Raw genomic sequence first — 25,368 nt, 5'->3', positions numbered from 1 at the left:
TGTCCCAAGCTTTAGGACCCTGTAGCTCCCAGGGGAATTGCTTGATCTCTACCACCACTGAGGTGGAGGAAGGAGCAATGAAGTTTGTGGCCAGGTTGTGGGAGCCTAAGACGCTTTGGAAAGCCTCAGCAGGGCTCAGAAGTTGCTTTACTGGCCACTAGGGAGAGCCACTGGTATGGGAGTCAGAATGAGCTCTCCAAATGTGGAGAGCTGTTCACAGGGGAGGGGCCTAAATGCTTGAGTGCTAAGGCCTCCTGGTGGGATATTTCTGCCTTTATCTAGTAATGGAGTTTATTTGTGATGGGGTGATGCTCCACCAAATCGTCACTTCTTGGACCCCCACAACACACTTCCCTCAGTTCAGTCCACGTGTGCTTCCTCACCACCCAAGTGCAGCTTTCAAACTACCCCCCCCCCCCCCCCCCCCCGCCGTCTGTATGTCTGACCCAGCTAGCATCCGTCTCTGCAAAATGCCAGTGAGTAGCAGCTCCAAAATTGTGTATCCCTGTTCCACTACAAGTCCTCAGAGGGAGAGTATGGGCCCCCCCCATCTGTAAGGACCTCACCCTGTAGCTCGTGCCCCACAGAGAGAAATGGCCACTATAGAACTTCTCAGCTCAAACTGCACTCCCAATTGTAATGATTGGGGGAGAGGCCGCAGCACCCGGTCAGCTGGCTGGCCTGAGTAGGAGGCGTTTGGTTCCTATGGAACCAGGGGCTGGGCTGTTCCTCTCTGAATGCTACACCCTTATCCAATATGGTGGTTCTCCAGTAGGGACGTTGTGTGCTTCTAAATCTTCATTCCTCAGCACCCCAGTACACTCTCCTGTTGGATATGTCCATGTGGGCTTCCTTGCTACCTGAGTCCAGCTCCCAGACTTCTCCCCTGTGTCCCCCGGCACCCCTCTCTAGTCCTTTGTGTACCAGGACCGGCTTCCTTATCTGAGCAGCCAGCATGCAACTCCATGAAATGCTGGAGGGCAGGAAGTTCCCAAATTGTACACCCCTCTTCCACCACAATTCCTCAAGGGGAAGAGGTGTGGGTCTCACTCTCTGTGGAGACCTTACCCTCATATGTACACCCGTGGGAAAGAAACGGCTGTTCGTGAACTTCTCAGGTCAGGCTGTGCTTGCAGTTGTAATGGGTGGGGAAGGGGCCACAGCTCACCATCAGCCCAAGCACCAGTTGCAGGGTTGCAGTGGATAGGGGAGGTGCAGGGTTGGAAGCGTCTGGATGGGAGAAAGCTGGCAGTCTAGCTCCTCCTGGCACTCTAGCTTCTCCTGGCACTCTCCTGTAGGGTGCCCTTCATGGAGTGCCCAAACTCCATAGGCTTGCAAGTTCACCCCAGTATTCCGCATTTGCCGCCATGCCTGGGCTCATGGAGGGTGGAAAAGCCTTCAGTAAACTTGGTGTCCCACTGTTCACCGAAGACACGTATTAGGGGGTGGGAAATCCCCCCTTACCCTTTCACTGGGCTCAGAGCCTCTCTGGGTTTAATCCTCGCTGATTAATCCTCTTTATCTTCTTCCTGCTTGGCTTCATAATTTTCTCCCTAGGGTTCCCAGCCATCTCTGATATCTCTCTCTGTGATCTACACCTGAGCAGCAAGTCTTCTCCCATCTCTTGTATCCTATATCCTGCCTTCCCACGAGGACCATCTGACAAGGGATGTCTCTAGTTATCCATCTTGCCAGAAGTCTACTCAACCATTTTCTTAGTGGATGTTTAGGTTTGCTATTACAAATATTCATTCATAAAATGTCTCTATGTTTAAACTTTGTTTCCATCATAGGTTATTTCTTTAGGATAAATGCCTTGAAACTAAATTGGCTAATTCAAGGTTGTAGATATTTTAAGCCTTTGATAAAAAATCATTATTTTAAAGCTTATGATTGTAGTCCCTTTTTGTCTTTTAAATTAAATGGATTCTCTCTCCTCTCAACAACAAAATGCCTGACCTTTAGTACAAATTTTTTTTTTATTCTGTCTTATCTTTTCTTTGTCTTTCTGAATGTTTATCTTTGTATTTCCTTTCTAGCTCTCAGTGTAGCTTTTTTAGTTTTCACAAGTATTTTTGTTCTCAACTTCTTTGCATCATTGATCCCTTTAATACTCTAATGAAAGTTATGGACACTTCAAAAAAAGACATACCAACAGTATTTTGCATATATAGAGGGTTGCAAGATTCTCATAATCCCATTCCTTGGTCTGCATCAGAAGATCCATTGACTTCAAATTAACAGTTTTTCCTATCATTTCTAGAAATTGACATGAATATTAAGAACCAAATAGATCAAATTTATATGTAGGTAGATAAAGGTGATTTCTACTATGTTAGGGAATTTTTTAAAATATTTGTTTACATTTATAACTATAATTAATGTAAATGACTAAGTGTGATCATATAATTGCTGATCTCCAGCATGTCTTTTTTATTCCTTTATAGTAAAACTGTTTTCTCCTTTCCATTCATTCCATATTATATCTTCTTTTTATGTCTTGTTCCATATCCATGTTAACTTATATAGGTACAAACATATTTAACTTTATAAAAATGAGTATCTTCAAAAAAATATTTTGTACATATTTTCACATTTTTGATTTTCTCATTTGTTAATACCTTGTAGAAATCTTTCCTAATTATCTGTTTTAAGAGTTAAATCCAGCCGGGCGCGGTGGCTCACGCCTGTAATCTCTGGAAGGCCGAGGCGGGTGGATCACTCGAGGTCAGGAGTTCGAGACCAGCCTGAGCAAGAGCGAGACCCTGTCTCTACTAAAAATAGAAAGAAATTATCTGGCCAACTAAAATATATATAGAAAAAATTAACTGGGCATGGTGGCGCATGCCTGTAGTCCCAGCTACCCGGGAGACTGAAGCAGTAGGATCGCTTAAAAGCCCAGGAGTTTGAGGTTGCTGTGAGCTAGGCTGATGCCACGGCACTCACTCTAGCCTGGGCAACAAAGTGAGACTCTGTCTCAAAAAAAAAAAAAAAAAGAAAAGAGTTAAATCCATTCTTTTTTGATGGCTGCATAATATTCTATATAAGGACTTAATATATTCAGTCATTCTTTTTATGGATAGCCATTTATTTTATTTTAACAGTGTATTTTTTGCCACTATAAAGAATACTGTCATTAACATCCTAATATTTCTATTTCTGTGGAATAGATGTTCAGAAGTAGGATTGCTAGGTCAAAAGCTATCATAATTTTTATTTTAGTGTATGTCATGAGATTACTTATCAAAATGGTTGTGACACTTCACATATATACCAGCAATGTAAAAATATACCCTTTACTCACATCTCTGACAGGAATGGAATTTGTTTGCCTTTTACAAATTTTACTAGTTTGAGGGATGAAAAACAATATTTCATTTTTACTTAAATTAACTTTTTCCTGACTAAAAATGAATATGAGAATTTAAAAATATTTCTTGACCATTTAGATTTATACTTTTTTGATTGACTTGTTCATGCATATCCTTTGCTCTTTATTTTGTTTCCTATTATAGCTTTCTCTTTTTTTTTAAATTTATAAGGGCTTTTTGTGTATTATAGATGATAACCATTGCTATCTGTCTTATAAATATTTCTTCTATATTTATCATTTAGTGTCTGTTGATTTTATTTATGATATCTTTTGCTGTGACTGTTTTAGATTTTTTTATTTCTAGATTTAATATTTTTCTTGTTTTGTATTGACTGTTTTCTAAAGTAATGTGAAACAATAGTGAATTAGAAATGTAGAAGCTGACCCCAGCTGTTACTTAAGTATAGGAATGATGCAACCACATTTCTCTCTAATCAAACAGACTTTTTAATCTGTCTCATTTCTTTTCCATAGTGACCTGGTATAAATCTCTACCAGTATATAAGTTAAAATAACAATTTCCTTTAAACAAAAAGCTTATTTTAAGTACTGTTTTTAGCCTTTTAAAATGTCATCTTTTATTTAATAGAATAGGAAACAGCTTACTAGTATAGTTAATGAAAAGATATATATGAAGAGTTAATAAAAATATAGATGAAATTTTAAAATTGTTTTTATTGAAGTCCTGCTAACTAAGGCCACAAATACATTTTCTAACATTTATTTTTCCATATTCTTATACTATACATTTTCTGGGTTTATTTTTTTTATTTTGAATTGTTTATTTATTGTAGACGTATTATATACATAATGCTCATGCATAAACGCAAATAACTGGTTCATTTAATGTTGACATTTTGGCAATACTTTTCTTTCTCTTAATAAATGAAGCATAGCTACAGCTGAAGTAATTTTCTTTGTTAATTATGAATATCTATATGCTTATTTTTAGCTAACCTTGTATATTTTTCTGCCTCCTTTCTTTTGTAGAATACCCTAAATATTACGAACAATAACTATTATTCTGTTGAAGTTGAAAACATCACTGCTCAAGTTCAGTTTTCAAAAACAGTTATTGGAAAGGCACGCTTAAACAACATAACCAATATTGGTCCGCTTGATATGAAACAAGTAAGTCTCAGTCATGAAATACTTGGGAGGAGTTAAATGAGTCTCACCTTTGCATATCATTGTAACTTTAGGGGGTGGAATATTTTCCCAAAACCTTAATTTTGAAATGTGTCCCATATATATATGTAAGATGGAATTGTAGAATCAAGCTTCTAAAGGGAGAGTTTTCTAACTCTTTGAAGTTATGAAGTATATCTGAAATATTTGATGTTTGATCCTATTCTCTATTGTGTCTTTTTTTTTTTTTTTTTGCTTTTCAGATTGACTACACAGTACCTACTGTTATAGCAGAGGAAATGAGTTACATGTTGTAAGTTCTAATTCTTACTAAGTTTTTATTATTAAACAATAAAGTATATAAAGTATAAAGACTATTTTTTCTCTTTTTAATTTCTATAATCTTATCAGTCAGAAAAACTACATTATGGAATATTCCTTCTGGCCTGTGATCATCTCTGTTCTTTTCTCTTTTTCAACATATATAACATTTATGTACATAAACCTATACACATAAAATTTATTTTTTTATTTTTCAGAATTAGGATCATATACACCATGTCACCTTTTATTTTTAGTTACTATAAGAAGCATATTCTCATATATTCTTGTATTTGCTGATATTTTAGTGTAGGAAAACTAAAAGTGCTAATGATGTATGCTACTGTATTGGTTTATAGTTCTGAAGTTTTTAACTTGGGTCTAAATGATTATTAACTCTTAATAGGTAAACTAATAGAATTTCTTGATAACTAGCAAACTGTTTACCAAAATTTCAAAAGTTGAGCAAAATGTATAAGTAATCTGTAGCCCATGTTAAAGCAACCCTACAACTGTAGTGGTATGAATGCATATATATTTTTAGAGTAAATTGTGAACATATCAGTCATTATTTGAAGTATAGTAAATGCTCAACCAACAAATGCTTATTATATATTTAATATTTTAATATACGAAGAATTTTAAATTAGTCACTTACAACTTATATTTATTTACATTTTAATTTCTTTGACAGTGATTTCTGTACACTGCTATCCATCAAAGTACATAACATAGTGCTCATGATGCAGTAAGTATGAATTTTTTCTGAAAGAGCTATTTCTTCTTAACAACTTTAGATTTATAACATTGTCTTATAGCATACATGACATCTTTACAATTACCATCTCAATTGGGTTTTAAGCCTTACAAGAGTGCTATAAGGTCAAGTAAGTATTATGCCACTTTACAAATTAGGAAATGGTTTCCCAGAGAAGTAGTGTAGGATTACATGACTGCTAAATAGTGAATGTTGACATGACAAGAGCTCAGGAAAATGCCAAGGATTAAGATAAAGAGGACTGAGCATAGCATTCATTTCCTTATTGGCATGTAAACTGGGTGTTATCTGAGCCAATAAAACATTGTTGATTATAGGTTTGGTATTTGGGCCATTTGCTGACATTTGATTAACCTTTTTTCTATAATGAAAGAACTGTATATTTAATTTTAAGCATATAATGAACTTTTATATTTTTAACTAAAGATAAGTATTTTTAAAAATTATGTTCATTGTGTATAATTATTTGGATAGGGCTTGCTCAACTAGCATTTTTGTTGTCTGTTGGGGAAATACTCCCTTAGAGGACTGTGTCCACAATATTAAGTTATCATTAATCAAATAATCTCTCTCTGGAGAGAATTTTCATGTGTAAAAGTAGTCTCACTGTAGAAAATATTTTAATATAGTTATTAAGTATTTCTCCCCACTTATTTTATCTTTAGGGTTACTGTGACAACAACATACTTTGGCCACTCTGAACAGATATCCCAGGAGAGGTACCAGTATGTCGACTGCGGAAGGAACACAACTTACCAGTTGGGACAGTCTGAATATCTAAATGTACTTCAGCCACAACAGTAAAAACTGAAAGAGGTACATCTAGAGAAGAACAAATATCTATTGATATTTTCCATACTCGTAAAGAGGAGTTATTTCCTAATAGGAGATCTTAAATTGAACAAACCTAAAGTTTACACTTCTATTTTAAGAGTACAGTTAAAAGTACATGGACCTATAATTATTGCAAATCTCCACTCTATGTTAATGATATATTTGTACCAGGACCTTTTACTTGAATCTAAATTTACTGATTGATTTTCTTCTACCCCCTCTCTCCAAAGGGGAAAAACAAAGACTTTCCCTATAGTAAAATAAACAATTGCTTAAAAACCATAGTTCTAATCACTACTGAAAACATAATTTTAGTGATGAACATAATTTGAGAAATTTAATTTCTGAATGTTTTTATAGAAAATTACTGAAAGCCCTATTATTCATGGAAGACTTTTAAAGAATAACCTTTTTTTCCTGTTTTATAAATTCCCATTATTACATGGTAGTATTTCAATTACATGATATTTTAGCTTTTACCTAAATGTTTTTAGCTTTTCATTTATTGAAATTCTACTCATTTGCATGTTTTTGTCAGTCTTATTTCAAGCCAGTGGTTGTGTGACACTTATAACCAAAATAATCTTTGAAAAATTCCATAGCTAAAATTTTTAAAAGCCCTTAAATAATGTGTTTCACATCTTTCCATATTAGTTATACTTTTGTGAAATTTTTGTGTGATCTTCAAACAGTCATCTAATGTACAATATTGTAAATAAATAAACTGTGCATGGCTTTTATACAGCTTTAATAAATGTCAAATAAAGTGGTACCGATTCAAAATTAAAGCAAGTTGCTCATAAAAATAATAGAAAAATGAAATTCAGAAACCCATAGAATGGGAATAGGTTCCAATTACATGTTGAATCTGACATAAAATAGATTTGAAATAAAGTATTTTGATTCTCCATTTTTTTTATGTTGCTTTTCATACTAAAGAATGGTATGAAACTAACAACTATTAGGTACCCACTTAATCAATTTTACAAATGTTTTACAGGAGGAAAGTATTTCTTTGATAGAATTATTCAAGAAATCCTGTTATTCAATGATGGTAGCTATATTGAAATAAAACCTATATAAAAATGTAATCACTTTGCACATCATACGGATATGATGCCTCTAGCAGTTACATTTTTAAAGGCTAGTTTTGGTTTTAATTTTATTTAAAATTGTTTTCAAAATGGATTATTGACTTATTCACTTGGCTGTTTTATATTTTCAGTACCATTTTCCATTTTTGATCTTTTTTAGCATTTTCATTTACCAATTTCTAAGGACCTTTTAAATATATACCACAAAATGTAGGGGCTATGTATGATACCAAAAGAGTAATTGGGTTGAAGTTAATTTCTTTGTTTTCTAGTGACAGAAATCAGGTTTCCCTTTCCCCACCCCCGAAGTGCCTACCTTAGGTCTGAACCAGCCTATTTATTAGTTTGACTCTCTCAGTTGTAAAACATAAACTTTATTTAATTGTTCAACTCTGCTTTTAAACACACTCAGGTCTTCTTAGCTTTCATATTATTTTCTCTAAGTTTTCCTGAGTGAACATTTTAAGTTTAACGTTTTTTTTTATGACTTAGTCTTCTCTTAATCCATTGCTAACTCAGCCATCCTTACTACTGAACCCAAATCACCCTTTTAAATTCATTATGGACTTTCTTGTCAAAACCAATCTTTATTTTCATTTTTCCTCTGCTGTGTTTTCCTGACTATGACCATTCTCATTAAAACTGTACACTTCTCTAATACATTAATTTTGTATTTTTAAAATCATTTTCATTTCCTATCATTTTCTCATTTTGACATCATCTATGTCTATGTATGATATAGGCCCCCATTTCTCCCAAATTTTCTAATCCTATGACTTCAAAAATCACCTGTATCTATAGTAGGGCTTCCAAATCTGTTTCTCCATACCTAATCTAGTTTATTTAGCTAGTGAACTAGAGATACAGTGCTTCAATAATTCTCTGTGTTAAATTTGATCATATAGTTTCTATTTTGTTCCCACCCTATCCTCATGTTCCATTTACTTCAAAATCACCATTCATTTCTTCAAAATCATCATTCAGGCCGGGCGCGGTGGCTCACGCCTGTAATCCTAGCACTCTGGGAGGCCGAGGTGGGCGGATCGTTTGAGCTCAGGAGTTCGAGACCAGCCTGAGCAAGAGCGAGACCCCATCTCTACTAAAAATAGAAAGAAATTATATGGACAGCTAAAAACATATATAGAAAAAATTAGCCGGGCATGGTGGTGCATGCCTGTAGTCCCAGCTACTCGGGAGGCTGAGACAGGAGGATCCTTTGAGCTCAGGAGTTTGAGGTTGCTGTGAGCTAGGCTGACGCCACGGCACTCACTCTAGCCTGGGCAACAGAGTGAGACTCTGTCTCAAAAAAAAAAAAAAAAAAAAAAAAAAAAAATCATCATTCAGATACACCTCATACAAAAATCAACCCTTATTTACTTTTCCTGAATTATGTCTTTTAACCTTGGGAAATTACATTGTATAAATTAAACAGATATTTTCTTATGATTTGTGAATCTTACCTCCTGTTAGAGTGCAAGCACAGTGTTTCCTGAAGTGACAGGAAAATGGAGGGATCGTTTAGTGACTCAAATCTTTCTTTCTTCATCTTTTAAATTAAGAACACTTTATTACATCTAGTTTCAGTGGAGTTTGAGTCAGAAAAAAACTAAAATTTAAAATAAATTAAAAAATAGCAAAAGAGAAATAAGGATTGCCCATGACTATCAGAGAGACTTAAGTAACTGCCAGAACAAAACAGGCTGCAAATTAATAAAACTGTACAAACACATTCAGGTGAAGCAGAAGTATAGCCATAAAAAATCTGGGAAGAATAAATGAAGCTTTTAGTTTTTCTTAGGTCAATGTCCCATGTGGTTTCTTACATAAAATAGGGTGTCTCAATATATTTTTTAAAATTGCTCTCAGACTTTATCCACAGGACATGATAAAGACATTAAAATTTTTTTTCTGATACTTCCCAGAATGACTTGAAAGTTACACCCTTATAGACTGGTCATTCTAACCAAATCCAATACTATAACAAGCCTCTGTGTGTTGATACCATTTATAGCATGTTGGCCCTTTTTAGAGTTCTTTCATGTTTTTCTTACATGATTTCCCATAGTCCTAGGAGTCAGTCAAAGGAGAGTAATAGAATCCTGATCTTTAAGAAGAGTAAGGAGAGGCATGGAGAAGTTGAAGGACTGCTGAAGATCACATATTTAGTAAATAGTTTAATTGGAACCAGATCTAGTTTTTCTGCCTCCCATATCTGTGCTCTGTCATTTAAAATGTCCATTGGAAAGCCCAGCTGCCTCAGGTTAGTATGATTAAAAGAAGAAAAATTTGCATAGCCAATAGTGACAATCAAAACAATACTGATAGACTAAGATTTTGGCAGCTTTAAGTTGCTATCTGAAATATTTTAAATGGGGAATGAACACTTGTAAAATACTTTGGAACATAATCTATAGCTTAATGTTTCTGCTAAAATTTAGTACTTCTTGATGATTCCAATAAAGATAAGACTGATGCATTGTCAGAGTAAATTACTTATGAATAATATAAATATATTTGAGATTTGAAATAATAGTATGCAAATATTAGATACCAGATAAATTGCTTGAAATTGTTAAATGACTTTCTTTATTATAGTACATAACATTTAAATGACTTGTGTGCAGTTTTTTTGTGTCTTTTTTGTTTAGGCCAATGAGTTAATTATTTTCTCTAAAAAAATGACAAGAAAATATAACTCACGTCACATCTGACTTATAGTTTGGAAATGAAAGTGCAATGCATAGGAAATGACTATCAAAACACAATAAAAGTAAAATATTAGTAGACTTGAAACTTTAGCCTAGTGAATCTTTTGTGGTTCTAAGCTCTATTATTGCAAATAATTCTGGATATTTCATTGGAGGACATGTCCCCAACTCTCCTGCACCCCCTATTTTGTTTATTTGTTTTTTAAAGTTCTTAGAATAAACAGTTCTTTATATAATAATTATATTTTATTTAAGAAAATTGTTAGGTACTTTTTAAAAGATGTAAATTTTTAAATTTACAAATATGTATCAGTCTTCTTTGATAAGCAGTATCAATTGAATTTCAGGTTATTAGGTTATAAGCAAAAGTTTACTTACCATAATGTCATCAGGTAAGGATTTTTAGCTCACAGCATCTGGAAGCAGCAACTACTTGGCTCAAGTACATCTAAGAGTAATTAGTTTTATTTCTCTTTTGTAAAATCAGATTTTAAATGAGATGTTTATTTTAAACTACTTTAAGGAAAAAATATTGTGTGTTTCAGATGGTGGGGTAAAAAGACTTTAAACATTATTTCTTTAAAAATTATTTTTACATTAAAATAAAATATATTTGTGACCTGTTCAGATCAAAAATTAACTTCTATATCCCAGATCTACTTATTTCAAAGTAAAAATTTTCACTTGTCAGTGGAAATTTCTGATTAGAACTAAAATTTATGTATTTTTATGCTTAGCCAGAATATAAATTTCACCGTGGATTTTTGAAATTTATCTTTAATTTGGATAAAATTAAGTGATACAAAGTTATAAGAATAACCATTTTTTTAAACTAATGTGATTATGTTTGTAGTTCCTTTTACGAGTGTTTAGCACAGGTTCTCAATTGGAGAATATAGTATGATCTGTATTTGACCCTAAAAATATTCTATAAATTAATTTAACAAGCATATGGCAAATTTTTCATAGCAAATCTAGCTCTTTTAGAAGGAAGTTGTTGCCTTCTGTTTAATTACATTAATTGAAATGTGTTTAGGAGAAATATTTTCAGCATATTTTGTATACTAAAAAACAAAAAGGATTAGTATTGGGCCAATGGCCAAACGGTAATATTACTACCATGTAGACTGTTAACAGTTCAAATTGTCCCATTTCCCCCAGAATTTTAGAAACTAGAAGTCTGGGAGATACTATAGCCGCTGTAGTTGGGTGATTCTAAGTGCTGTCAGTACTTTAATCTTTTAATTATGTAAGATGAAACAAATGGCAAGTTGAAAAAGATGCAGATTTTGTTATGTAATGGTTGGTTTTAGGCATAAAATATCACGCCAGCCATGCCTTATGTGTTTTGTCTTATATTTTTCTTCAGAACTAAACTAAAAAAGATTTTGGGAAATGATTTGAAATGCTTGGTCACTTGACCCACTTGGTCAGATATTTGAATGATGGTGTTACCAGATTCTAACCATTGATTCTAATTGTGGAATAAAGAATAATATAGAATGAGAATATGTTTGGGCACTTAGTCCTTGTTTATATTATGTAGTGGCCTCCATCATGACACATTTATTAAATTTGTGAACTAAGCAGTTCTGTAATTGTAACCATGATTGCTATTCACGTAACAAAACATGCCATGTAACAAAACATGCATATGATAGTAGCAAATAGAAATGCCCCCAAATGCTATTTTTTTAATTCAGTTGTAACTGTTACTCTTGTAATTGTGTATGACACAATAAAATTTGTAAAAATTTTAGCATGAAAAATAAAATTTGTATCATTCATGTATTTTGGTTATGCTTTTGACATTCCCTTGACATAAACCAATCAGTGTAGATAGTGAAAGTCTTAGCTTTAAGCTTAAATCCTTATAGTCCTTCCCTGAACTCCATGTTAGCATCATCTTTGATTTTTCTTCATCCAGTTAGCTTCCAATGAGTTCTCAAATTTTATCCATTTACCTCTGTAATATATGTGGAATCTATTTCATACTTGAAATCTCTGCTGCTGTTACAGGCACACGTCAGAGATATTGCAGGTTTGGTTCCAGGTGACATCAATAAAGTGAATATTGCAATAATGCAAGTCACTTTTTTTTGTTTTCCCAGTGCATATAAAGTAATGTTTATACCATACTGTAGTCTATTAAGTGTGCAATAGCATTATGTCTGAAAACACAATGTACATACCTTAATAAATAGTTTATTGTTTTGAGAGGCTGGGATGAGAGGATTGCTTCAAGGCCAGGAGTTCAAGACCAGCCTGGGCAACATAGCAAGACTCTATCTCTAAAAAAAAAAAAAAAAAAAAATTAAAATTAGCCCTCCTGCCTACAATCCTAGCTACTCAGGAAGCTGAGACAGGAAGACCACTTGAGCCCAGAAGTTGAAAGTTACAGTGAGCTATGATCCACCACTCCACTCCACCCTGTGTGACAGAATGAGACTCTGTCTCTATAAAAACAGAAAATTTTTAAAATATTGCTAAAAATGCTAATGATCATCTGAGCCTTCAGTGAGTCATAGTCTTTTTACTGGTGGAGAATCTTGCCTCAGTGTTGATGGCTGCGGGCCTATTAGGGTGGTGGTTGCTAACAGTTGGGATGGCTGAGGCAATTTCTTAACGTAAGGCAATGAAATTTGTGGCATCAATTGACACTTTTTTTTTTTTTTTTTTTTTTTTTTTTTTTTTTTTGAGACAGAGTCTCTCTCTATTGCCCAGGCTAGAGTGAGTGCCATGGCGTCAGCCTAGCTCACAGCAACCTCAAACTCCTGAGCTCAAGGGATCCTCCTGTCTCAGCCTCCCGAGTAGCTGGGACTACAGGCATGCGCCACCATGCCCGGCTAATTTTTTCTATATATATTTTTAGCTGTCCATATAATTTCTTTCTATTTTTTAGTAGAGGTGGGGTCTCGCTTTTGCTCAGGCTGGTCTCGAACTCCTGAGCTCAAACGATCCGCCCACCTCGGCCTCCCAGAGTGCTAGGATTACAGGCATGAGCCACCGCGCCCCGCCCAATTGACTCTTCATGAAAGACTCAAACAGTAGAATTTTTTTCATATTGGAGTCAATCCTCATAAACCCTGCTGCTGCTTTATCAACTAAGTTTATGTAATATTCTCAATCCCTTGTCATTTCAACAATGGTCACAGCGTGTTCACCAGGAGTGCATTCCCTCTCAAGAAACCACATTTTTGCTCATCTGTAAGAAGCAACTTCTCATTTGTTCAAGTTTTATCATGAGATTGCAGCAATTCAGTCAAATCTTCAGGCTCCATTTCTAATTCTGGTTTTTTTCCTCCCCTGAAGTCTTGAACTCTTCAAATCATCCATTAGGGCTGGAATCAACTTCTTCCAAACTTCTGTTAATGTTGATATTTTGACCTTCCATGAATCACAAATTTTTTTTTTTTTTTTTTTTTTTTTTTGAGACAGAGTCTCACTCTGTTGCCCAGGCTAGAGTGAGTGCTATGGCGTCAGCCTAGCTCACAGCAACCTCAGACTCCTGGGCTTAAGCGATCCTCCTGCCTCAGGCTCCCGGGTAGCTGGGACTACAGGCATGCGCCACCATGCCCGGCTAATTTTTTCTATATATATTTTAGTTGGCCAGATTATTTCTTTCTATTTTTAGTAGAGACGGGGGTCTCACTCTTGCTCAGGCTGGTCTCGAACTCTTGACCTCAAGCCATCCACCCGCCTCGGCCTCCCAGAGTGCTAGGATTACAGGCGTGAGCCACCGCTCCCAGCCCACAAATGTTCTTAACAGCATCTGGAATGGTGAATTATTTCCAGAAGGTTTTCAATTTACTTAGCCCAGATCCATCAGAAGAATCACTGTCTATGGCAGCTATAGCCTTATGAAATATATTTCTTAAACAATAAGACTTGAAAGTTGAAATTACTTTTTGATCCATGGGTTGCAGAATGCAGGCATAAAAGCAACATTTAATCTCCTTCTACATCTCCATCAGAGCTCTTGGGTGACCAGGTGCATTGTCAATGATCAGTAATATTTTGAAAGAAATAATTTTCTTCTGAGCAGTAGGTTTTCAACAGTGGGCTTAAAATATTCGGTAAACCGTGTTACAAACAGATGTGCTGTCATCCAGCCTTTGTTCCATTTATAGAGCACAGGCAGAGTAGATTTAGCATAAGTCTTAGGGGCCCTAGAATTTTCAGAATGGTAAATGAGTGTTGGTTTCAACTTAGTCACCAGCTGCATTGGCCTCTTAACAAGAGAGTCAATCAACCTGTCCTTTGAAACTCTGAAGCCAGGCATTGACTTTTCTAGCTGTGAAAGTCCTAAAAGACATCTTCTTTCAATATAAGGTGGTTTTATCTACATTGAAAATCTGTTGGTTAGTATAGCCACCTTCCTCAATGATCTTAGCTAGATCTTCTGGATAACTTGTTGCAGCTTCTATATCAGCACTTGTTGCTTCATCTTTCACTTTTATGTTATGGAGACAGCTTCTTTTTTTAAATGTTGTGAACCAACCAACCTCTGCTAGCTTCCAACTTTTTTTCTATAGCTTCCTCACCTCTCTCAGCCTTCACAAGATTGAAGAGAGTTAGGACCTTGCTCTGGATGAGGCTTTGGCTTAAGGGAAATTTTGTGGCTGGTTTGAACTTCTATCCAGACCACTAAAACCTTCTCCATATCTGCAATAAAGCCATTTTGCTTTCTTATCATTCATGTGTTCTCTGGAGTGACACTTTTAATTTTCTTCAAGATTTTTTCCTTTGCTTTCACAACCTGGCTATTTGGTGCAAGAGGCCTCTCAGCCTAACTCAGCTTTTAACACCCCTTCCTCACTAACCATAATCATTTCTTGCTTTTGATCGAACATAAAAGACATGCGACTCTTCCTTTCACTTGACCACTTAGAAGCTATTGTAGATTTGTTGATTTTAATGTTGTGTATCTTTGGGAATAGGGAGAGAGACAGGGGAACAGCCAGCCAGTGAAGTAGTCAGAACACACACAACATTTATCTATTAAGTTCACTGTCTTATATTGGGTACAGTTATATGGGTACAGTTTGTAGCACCCCCAACAATTACAACGGTAACATCAAAGATTGCTGATTACAGATTATTATAACAGATTTAATGATAATGAAAAAGTTTGAAATATTGCCAGAATTACCAAAATGTGACACAGAGACAGGAAGTGAACACATGCTGCTGGAAAAAGGGCATCCATAGACTTGCTGGATGCAGGGTTGCCACAAACTTTCAATTTGTTAAAAATAAAATATCTGTGAAGCACAATAAAGTGATGCCTAATAAAACAAAATATGCCTGTACTTTCTTATTTTTCACTGAAAAAAAGGCCAAGTCCTTTCTCTGGTGTTGAGAACCTTTTATCATCTAGCCACAACCTAAATTCACAATAGTATTTCTTCTTACTGCCTCTCATCTGTTTCCCAGCCAAACTGAGATATTTCTCATCCCTTAGAAACACTTCTTTTTTTTATTCCTTTGCTCATGCTGTTCCCTTTTTCTTAGAAAATTATTTGACCATTTCTTTTACCCCCAATCTTATCTTTTTCAATCCCCAGCTCAAGTTTTCCACCCCTCAACCCCTCTCTCTCTGTCTCCCTCCAAACTTAAACATTCGGTGACTTTTTTCTGACTGCTTTTAAAGGAAATGCGCAATCACAAAGAAAATTTGTTTTGGTTTTTGAACTCAAACGTTTGGTTTTGAACTGAACACTTGTTTTAAACTTTTAATCAACATTAATTCAAACAACTTTTGTCAGCTTAGAGTTAGTGTTTTAATTACTGTTTTAAAAACCTTATGTCAAGTAGCATGATCAGAAATTAGATGAAATGTGCCCAAAAATATCTTTGTAGAATAATAGGGAAAAATAAAAAAAAAGAAGATTTATTACTTAAGTGTGCTCCACCTAGCCAGTTTCTCACTGGAGAAGAATCATTAACAAATGTATAAGGCCTTTTCTGGTAGATTTCTGTTTCCTTGATCAGTGGTTTTCAGAATTTTTGAAAGCTATGAAATGTATATTTTTAAACAGCCTGTTATGTATATCCCCAATATGTTACAAAATGTAGATGTTTTGATTTAGTGGAGAGCAGGAGACCTGGAGTCCTTACTGCTCATCCTTTTAGGGCCCCCTGAGCCAGTGACTTTGAGCGTGGTGTACAGTCACTTCTTTAATGTTAACTTAGTGAGTGTGATTTACCGAAACGGATTTGCTTTATGACTGAAAAATAATCTATAACTGGGAAAATACAAGTTTAAATTTATATTTTATGAATAGCTTTGAAAATGATAAGAGAAAAACAAATGTAATTCCTAATTTTCTAAGAAGTGATTTTCCATGTTTACATATATTTCAAATGTTTAGTTTTCAAAGGGAACATTTAAAAAAGAAATTTGAGACTTTGTACAAGGCATACCATCTAAAAATGATTTCATAATGAAATCCAACATTTATTTTCATTTCATGAATTCCAGATTCAATAATGGAATATATTGATAATAGCATTTACCGTTACCAGAATAAAGTACCGAGAATCCTAATCCCAAATTTGCGTTAGATATTTGATTCTTAAATTTAAAGTGACACCCTCCCAAACAAACCAAACTAATTTTTCTTACTTATTGATAATTTGTTAACAATTCTTTCCACTGTTTAGAATAAATCTAAATGGAGACAACATTGATATCTGTAACAACCTTTGTAAAGTTAAGATTAAGGTTAAACTCCTATTTTTCACAGAGAGTGTTTTACTCAAATGTAAACTTTCACATAACTGAGATGATCTAATTTTGTCCTTACTGGATTATTTTTGTGTTTTTTAAGTTAAGTGGTAAGGAATTTCCTAAAATTAAATTATTTGATATTTATATCATTTATTACACCTAGTTTAAAAGCATAACCTTCAACCATTATCTTCTTTTCCTTCCAAAAATACTAGTTGGATGTTTTATAAGCCTGTATCTGGTTTAAAAAAAAAAAAGAAATATATAGTTTCAGCACTCCTGGACCATGGAAATCCCTATTCTTCTTTTCATGCTTTTTCTCTTTTCCATAGGACCTATCATCATGTAAAATACTATACATAGCCACTGATTTATGTATTTATTATCTGCACATTTATACTGAAACAGTAAGAGATCCCTGAGAGCAGAGATTCTTATTTGTTTCGTTAACTGCTGCAGCATTCAAATTACTTATCACTCAAATATTTGTCAAATACCATCACTAGATTTTTACAGAATCTTAAAAATGTTCCATTATTTTCAAGGTTTTCATTTGTAATAGTCAATATGAAAATATTATTTAGCTACAAACTGGGCATTTCTTCATTGTTACTTTACCGTTAGTGATTTCAACAGTAACATCTGTGACATGATTCAAAAAGAGGAGGCCAAAACATCACTGTCATATTAAAAAGTCAGCTTAGGCCTTATGTACATGACTACTGCAAGTCAAACTCACATTTTAATGTATGAAGAAGATTGTATGAAAAACCACATTAATGCATTTATCTAGTCTGTATTTTGATACTATTTAAATTTTGAAGAGAGACTTCTGGTTCTCCAAAAAAGAAAAAAATAATTGAAAAAGTATGTTGTGCTATCAGGGAAAATTTGTTCTGTTCATATACAAGGCCATATACATTTACCTACCTTTTAAAAAAAATAGTGGTACTCTATAATCTTTGTAGTTGTTTAATATCTGTTAAGGAATATAAATGTAACAAACTTTAAAAAATTACTTCAGCAGGCAATGTGTTTAATGAAGTAAAGTTAATGATCAAAGTAATAGCTAAAATGTTAAGAGATTTTTCTATGTCAGGCACTATAATAAGCATTCTTTATATATTATTTTGTGTAATATCTATAGCCTTATGAGGTATGTAATATAATCATTTCCATTTTCCATTTTAAAAAACTGAGGCTTAGTTCACCTTGGGGTTTAAATTTTGACTTGATCTTTCAACTAAAAACTAAACTCATTGACAATGTTGGGGAAATGATGCATTGCTTGTGATGCACACTACTCTGGGTTTTAACTTAGTTGACCTTTATCATTTTAAGATTTATTAAAGTCAAAAGTATTGTGTAAAGAGTACCACAATGTCCCTTTATGAAAACTATTTTCATCATTTTTCATAGTAGATCTAAAGACCTAATCATGATACTTAGAACTGCAAGGATTCAAAATGGTGTGGTGATGGGTACCCAAAGTTTGAATCCAGTAAACCTCACCAACAACTATCTACAAGGCACTGTGTTTGGTTATAGGGGATATGAGATGAAAGTATACAGTTCCAACATCAACCTCAAAAAAAGACAGCATAATGGCCAAGAATAAAGTGAATCACCACCTTTATCTCTTGGACACTTTACCCTATTCTACTTTTCAGTGTCAATTTCAATACTGCTTTGGAGAACAGCTGGAGTACAACTGTAGCATTTTGAGGGACTCGGAGAATGAAACAAGGTAAGATAGATAATGAGGAGTCTAAGCGGAGCTCTCCAATCATTGTGCTGCACATGGGTTACAGGCGTGCCAGCCCTCCGCAGGCCAGGTGGCTGATCATCTCAGACGGTGAGCATCCTTGTTAGTTTGTCCTAATGGGCTGAACAAATATTTTCTGTGAATGTCACAGAGGATAAATGTTGGGAAGCACCTATGCTTTAAGGAGATGATGAACAAACTAATTTCTCTTCGTTAATCCTATTAACAGACAGAAAGTACTATGTGGCATATTTCCCAAATTTTGATTAGAATAGACTATCGTATTATTTACTTAATTTTTCCCTCAAGTCAACTCTGGGTTTTAACTTAGATCTGCTTTTATCATTTTATGACTTATCAAAGGAAATAATTTTTTAAACATATGTATAATTCAAAGCAGCAGTAAGATAAAACTAATTTCCCTGGACAACCATCTTACATACCAATTCTGGCTGTGTAGGCATACTGATTTACAACGAAATCAAAATGACTTTATATAGAGTGAGTCACTTGAAAGATTCTTTATAAAGCAACATGATTTCAAGTGCCAGAAGCATTTTTCAGATACTCTTTTCATTCTTCAATTGTAGAAATACAGTATTCAAGAATATTTGCTCTCAGTGGTGAGCATTTTTATTTAGTTTATCTAAAGCTGTAGACAAACTAGTGGCAGCAAGCCACCACTTTAAATTGTTTTACAAACTACCTATTTAAAAGTTTAGACAGTTCATTCTAATAGGCTTCCAGTTGAACTGCAGAGACATTTAGCCAGAGTATTTGGCTGTATACAGAATTAACTGAAACTCCTACTAGTGTAAATAGCAGATGTATTTATCTTTATTTGTTTTGCAAGTCTAAGTTACTTTGTAGCTGAAAAGTTGAAGCATTAAGGCAACCTAGTAACCATGTCTGTTTACTCTTTATGAGCAGTGATGTCATAAGTAATGTAATCATGTGATTATTTGGCCCGCTTGATTTTTAGCCCACTCATAGGTTTATGATTTTAAGATTAAATTTTTAAAAATATGAGACTAACACAAACCCACCCTCTGTAATTCAAATCCATTTATTTCAGATACCAAGTTTAATCAAAGTATCTGAGTATGAATTTACACTTGAACTCACAAATGATGTAAATAAAATATGATTTTTTTTTCTTTCAGATTGGAAAACACTAAAAGGATTTATATTAACCATTAATAACAAATGTGTGGAAATGGTCTTAATTGTGTACTCTTCTTTCAATTTCAAATAGACATGCCTGGACCCAACAACTTTGGTTTTAGGAATTTTTCTTTCTGGAATATTGATATGAATAAATAAGTAAATATGAATTTCAAATTTTAACATATTAGAGTGAACATATACTGCAGAACATATTCTTCCTAACCCAAATTAATTTTTTAAAAAGGAAATTACTCAACTATAAAAGAAGAATTTTAGAATTAACTATTAACTAGTAACTAAAAAAAAATCACTGTGAAATAAAAAACAAGAAAAAGACAGGATTGTATTAAAGAGAGAACATAGTACAAAATTCATATGATGAAATCCTCTCATTGTGATAGTATTAGGAGGTGGGGCCTTTGATGGCTGATTAGGTCAGAAGGGCAGAGCCATCCTAAGTGGGATGACTACCCTTATACAAGAAACTCCAGAGAGCTCCCTCCCACCATGGGAGGACTCAACAAGAAGACACCCATCTATAACCCACAAAGCAGGCTCTCACCAGACATTAAATCTGCCATTGCTTTTATCTAGGATTGCCCAGTCTCCAGAACTGTGAAAAATAAATTTTTGTTGTTTATAAGACACCCAGTTTATGATATTTTGTCATAATGGCCCAAGCTGACTAAGGCATATACCATGATCATGAATGAGAAGATTCAATACAGAAAGTCTGTTCCAAAAACAGATTTACAAATTCAGCATTATCGCAACCAAAATCCTAACAAAAATGTTCATGCAACTTGACAAGCTGATTCTAAAACTTGGAAGGATAAATGTTACAGATTCACAAATTCAGTTATCTTAAGCAAAATCTTAACAAACAAAAATTGTCATGGAACTTGCCAGGCTAATTCTAAAACTCAGAAGAATAAATGTGCAAGACTAGCCAAGAAATCTTTTGAAAAATAAATTGAAATTATGGGTTTTCCATACTAGCTATTACATCATATTTTATAGCTATAGAAATGAAAACAGCCTAGTATTGACCCAGAAATAGAAAAATAGGTTTAGGAACTGAATACAGATCCATAAATCTCCCATTACTTTAAAGTTGGCCTTTAAAACTAGTAAGTAAAGACATACTATTTAATAAATGGTGTCTGAATTCACTAATCATTTGGGGGGGGAGTTAAATCCATGCCCCATATTGTTCACAAAAATAAATCAAGAGAAATTAATGTTCTAAGCCAGGGGTCAGAAAACTCATGGGCTGGCTGCTTATTTTTGTAAATAAAGTTTAATTGGGACACAGCCAAGCACACTCATGTGTTTATGTATTGTCTATTGCATCTTTCACATAGCACCAGAGTTGAATTGTGACACAACAATGACCATATGGACTAGAAATCCTAAAATATTTTTTCTTTGGCTCTTTAAGAAAAACTTGTCTGACCCCTGATCTAAGCATTAAAAAATAGCTATAAAGCATTTTTCAAGGTGTAGAAAAATTAAAAATACGAAGTTAGTAGTTGTTATTAGTTATAGTAGGATAGTTACTAAATCAAATAATCCTAGTATCTCAGTACTTTATCCTAATAAAAGTTTACTTCTCATTTATGTTCCAGTCCTAAGCTAATTGTTATTCTGTTTCATGGCTGTCTCTTAGAATCATGAAGATGTTTCCATCTCTTAAAACAATGAATACCTACTCTACCTCTTCTGCTGTGGCAAGCTAAACTGAGAAGAAAAAAGAGCATGAAGGATCTTGTGGGAGTGTTTTTAGGTTCCATTCCCAGACTAGCATAAATCATTTCTGCCCATGTTTCCCTTAGAGTAGCAAAGTTCTAGGAGAAATAAGAAAGTTGAATGTATCGGGAAAGAACTGTGTGAGTGTCCAGCAGCATTAAGCACCTGCTTGAATTCATTGTTATTAACTAAAAGTGAAAGTAATCAATGTATTTGTGCATTTTGTTCCAGACACAGTTAGTTCCCTATACTTAAACCCAGAGTAGTTATAAAATAGATTTAATCATAAATTTAGTGTTGTAAAGTGAAAATGATGAGGAAGAGAGATCCAAGAGTCAAGTGTGTACGCATTGAAGAGATTATATTCATAAAATTTAAACTGGATTAGGAGAGGGAAGTGTTATGGTGTGAATGTTTGTGTCTCACTCAGACTCACATGTTGAAGCCCTAACCCCCAGTTGATGGTATTTGGAGGCGGGGTCATGGGAGGTGATTAGAATTAGATGGGATCATCAGGGTGGAGCCCTTATGATGAGATTAGCATCTTTATAAGAAGAGGAAGAGTGAGATCTCCCTCTTTCTCCTTTGTTGTGCACTGAGGAAAGATTATGATCCCAAAGATCACAGCAAGAAGGCAGCTAATTGCAAGCCAGGAAGAGAGCCCTCACCAAAAACTGAACTGGCTGGCACCTTGATCTTGGACTTTCCAGCCACTGAAACTGTAGGAAAATAAATTTCTGTTGTTTAAGCTACCCAGTCTATGGTATTTTGTTATGGCAGCCTGAGCAGACTAATACAGAAGGAGACAGAACAAGAAGGTGAGGGTCAGTAAAAAGGATTTGTGCATTATGTTGTTGAAATTTGGGAGATGAGGAAACTAGATACTGAGATTATAGTGGTAGGGGGTGCCAGGTATTGATAATGTCAGGGGGTGTGACTATGGGAATGAGTGACTGAATTAGGGTGAAGGTTTTGGGAAGAGAGGAGGTCAAGAAACTGATAGGCTCATGTTTTACAAGGACTATTTATGTTCTCATCAAAGATTGAAATAGAGTTGGAGAAAGTGACGGTGAGTCAGGGGCTAAAAATTATAGTGATTGATGTAACTGATGATTCATTTAAAGAGGCAAGTTTCAGAACAGGTAATAATAATCATGGCAGTGATAATAATAGTAGATATCTTTTATGGAACAACTGCAAGTACAAGTTAAGTACTCTGTATACACTGTATTTGTTAATTCTCCCCCAGCACTAAAAAGCAGAGGTTATCATCACCGTTTACGAAGAAAGAATCTGAATCTCAGAGAGATTAGTTAACTTTCCTAAGATCACAGAACTAGTAAGTGGCTATACTAGGGTTTCAGCACCAATCAATGTGAAACTAAATCCTCAGGATAGGATAGGCTGCTTATTTTAAAGGTTTTTTTTCTTAATAGTTTTTACTCATTTAGAAGCAGAAGCATGAATACATTTTTCAACAGCTTTGTCTCCTCAAAAATAAACAGAAACTAGAGCTTGAGCCACCAGCCTTTTTTTCTCATCTTTATATTCTAACCGCATTCCCTCTTCACACTACCACACATACTTCAATCTGAGAAAAGATGCATAGTAGGTTTTCCAAACTTTACACCTTAATGTCCCACCTTCATGTTTATCATCATTTCTACTTACTCCCTAAACCCAGATTCTACCTACTTTAGCTTTCTCCTAAGCAGAGATTTCTATAATATCACAGTTTAGTGGGAAAACTATATTATTTTTAAAATTCAGCTAAATATATAATTATTAAAGTGCTTTTGTGTGCACAGAAAAATCAAGTCCTGTGCCACTAGTAGCAAGCATATCACATTTTGGGAAATTGAGGGATGGGGGATATGGCACTGGGCTAGAAGTCAAAGGGCCAGAGTTTGGGGACTAGCCCTGCCACTTAGGGAGCTGTGCATATGCAACCTATATAACCTCTCAGAGCTTCAGTTCCTTGTATTTGGAAGGGATGTAGCACAAAGTACAATCCAGGCACATTTTTCAACAAATGATAACAAATATACCAATAATTTTCATGTCATCTACTTAATACTTTTCATCCCTCAAGTATTTTGCCTCTTCTTAGTATCTTTGGAAGGAGACTAAGGAGCCTTTCAACTAGAGGTTTTCTAAAAGCTGGGTGAGCACTATTTCTGCTGTGCTACCTGAAGTGGGTGATGCCTGGTAACTCAAAAGAGACAATTCCAGGAAAAATGAGTTAATTTTATAAGCCTGAGTTGTGGTTCTCAGATGTAAAATATTAAAAAGCCAACACTTTCTGCAAGAGCCATTGAGGACTCCAGGGGAAACTCGATCTGTCTGAATAATAATAAACTATAATGATAATAGCCAAGTGCACCTCACAGGGGTACTAAGTTTTAATGACTCAATATTTGTGGAACCCTTTGAGCACCTTTGAAGTTATGTAAGCATAAATGAATAAGTAGGGACATTATATACCCTTGTTATTTCTGTATTAGATCTCTCCTGATAATTTCTTATAATATCTTATAAGGTAGGCGCTGTATGAGATTAATATATGAACAAAGTTATGGAAGAAATAAAATATAAAATAATATATAGTAGTGCTTTCCCATGAAATAATTATACTCTCATATTAGTGAAAGAGAATGGGGTCATTAATTACATCTCTAAAAAGTCATTTCTAGGTAGTAAAGAAGGAAAATGAGAATCTGGTATAGACACTTAAGATATAAATTGCTATAAAAAGTTTGAAAAAAATACTTGCTAAATTTTTTTTCCTATGGAGGAGACAGCCAGGTTTTTTGATGCATCTTTTCATACTGAAGAAATTTTAATGATGTTTCAACTGTTTAATTTATAACTTGATATACATTTCATACATTATTTTTATATATGTATATTCATCTTGCCTTTCTATTCTGTCCTCCATCACTGACATTATCTGTGTGCCATGATAGTGCTCTTAATGTTCCAGGTTAAAAAGAAAGCCTCACAACCCTATATATTTTTGTCATATGTTCCAAAATGCACCACTGTGATTGTGATATTGTCCTGAATTTCAACCGAGGTAGCTAAAAATAGAGTACAATGGCCCAAATATTCTCTTCAGCATGCTCTGCTGTAACACCTGGGTCTCCACCAATGAAAGATTCATTTCTGTCAACAAATATCATCCTTTAAAATGAAAAATCCCCTGAGAGAATTCTGTTGAGGGGACTGCTCTTCTCACTGTTGCTTTTTCCTTTTTACCGAGCTGATATCATTTTCCTCAAGACAAAGGAAATATCAAAGGGTGAGAAAGAGAAGAAAAATAATCAGGTCACCTCTTATGAGGAGAGTAATTCTGGATGGGACAACCCTGTACCAAGAGTTTTGCTGCTGCTGCTGTTGTTTTAGCGAAAGAATCTTGCTCTGTCACCCAGGCTGGGCTCAAGCAATCCTTCCACTTCAGCCTTCTGAGTAGCTAGAACTAGTGTGCACCACCAGGCCCGGCTAATTTTTATTTTTTATTTTTGGTAGAGATGGGGTCTCACTGTGATGATCAGGCTGGTCTAGAACTCTGGGCCCCAGGCCATCCTCCCGCCTCACCTAGACCTCCCAAAGTGCTGGGATTACAGGCTTGAGCCACTGTGCCCAGCTTGTATCAAGTTCTGAGCAGATTTCACTTCCTGAGAAAGGACAGGGAGTGAGAAGGTCATAAATGGTAAAT

At 34.7% G+C, this 25,368-nt stretch overlaps 1 protein-coding gene across 3 annotated transcripts in view; it reads left to right on the top strand.

The window, feature by feature from the left end:
• The window catches only part of TMEM106B (transmembrane protein 106B), a 37,437-nt gene extending 18,736 nt beyond the window's left edge, over positions 1-18,701 (top strand). The window contains exons 5-9 of one of the 3 annotated variants that reach the window (XM_069461782.1): positions 4,364-4,504; positions 4,765-4,814; positions 5,517-5,570; positions 6,266-6,416; positions 18,640-18,701. In XM_069461782.1, coding sequence (XP_069317883.1) covers positions 4,364-4,504; positions 4,765-4,814; positions 5,517-5,570; positions 6,266-6,404 — 384 coding nt within the window. In that variant the 3' untranslated portion in view covers positions 6,405-6,416; positions 18,640-18,701. Of the gene's footprint in view, positions 1-4,363; positions 4,505-4,764; positions 4,815-5,516; positions 5,571-6,265; positions 6,797-9,593; positions 10,396-18,639 lie in introns of those variants that run through there. The other 2 variants (XM_069461783.1, XM_069461781.1) reach the window with 2 other exon arrangements.
• Positions 18,702-25,368: the final 6,667 nt, after the last annotated feature.

Source organism: Eulemur rufifrons, chromosome 29 (assembly GCF_041146395.1).
Source record: "Eulemur rufifrons isolate Redbay chromosome 29, OSU_ERuf_1, whole genome shotgun sequence".
Lineage (NCBI taxonomy): Eukaryota > Metazoa > Chordata > Mammalia > Primates > Lemuridae > Eulemur > Eulemur rufifrons.
This window is presented reverse-complemented; position numbering and strand designations above follow the sequence as displayed.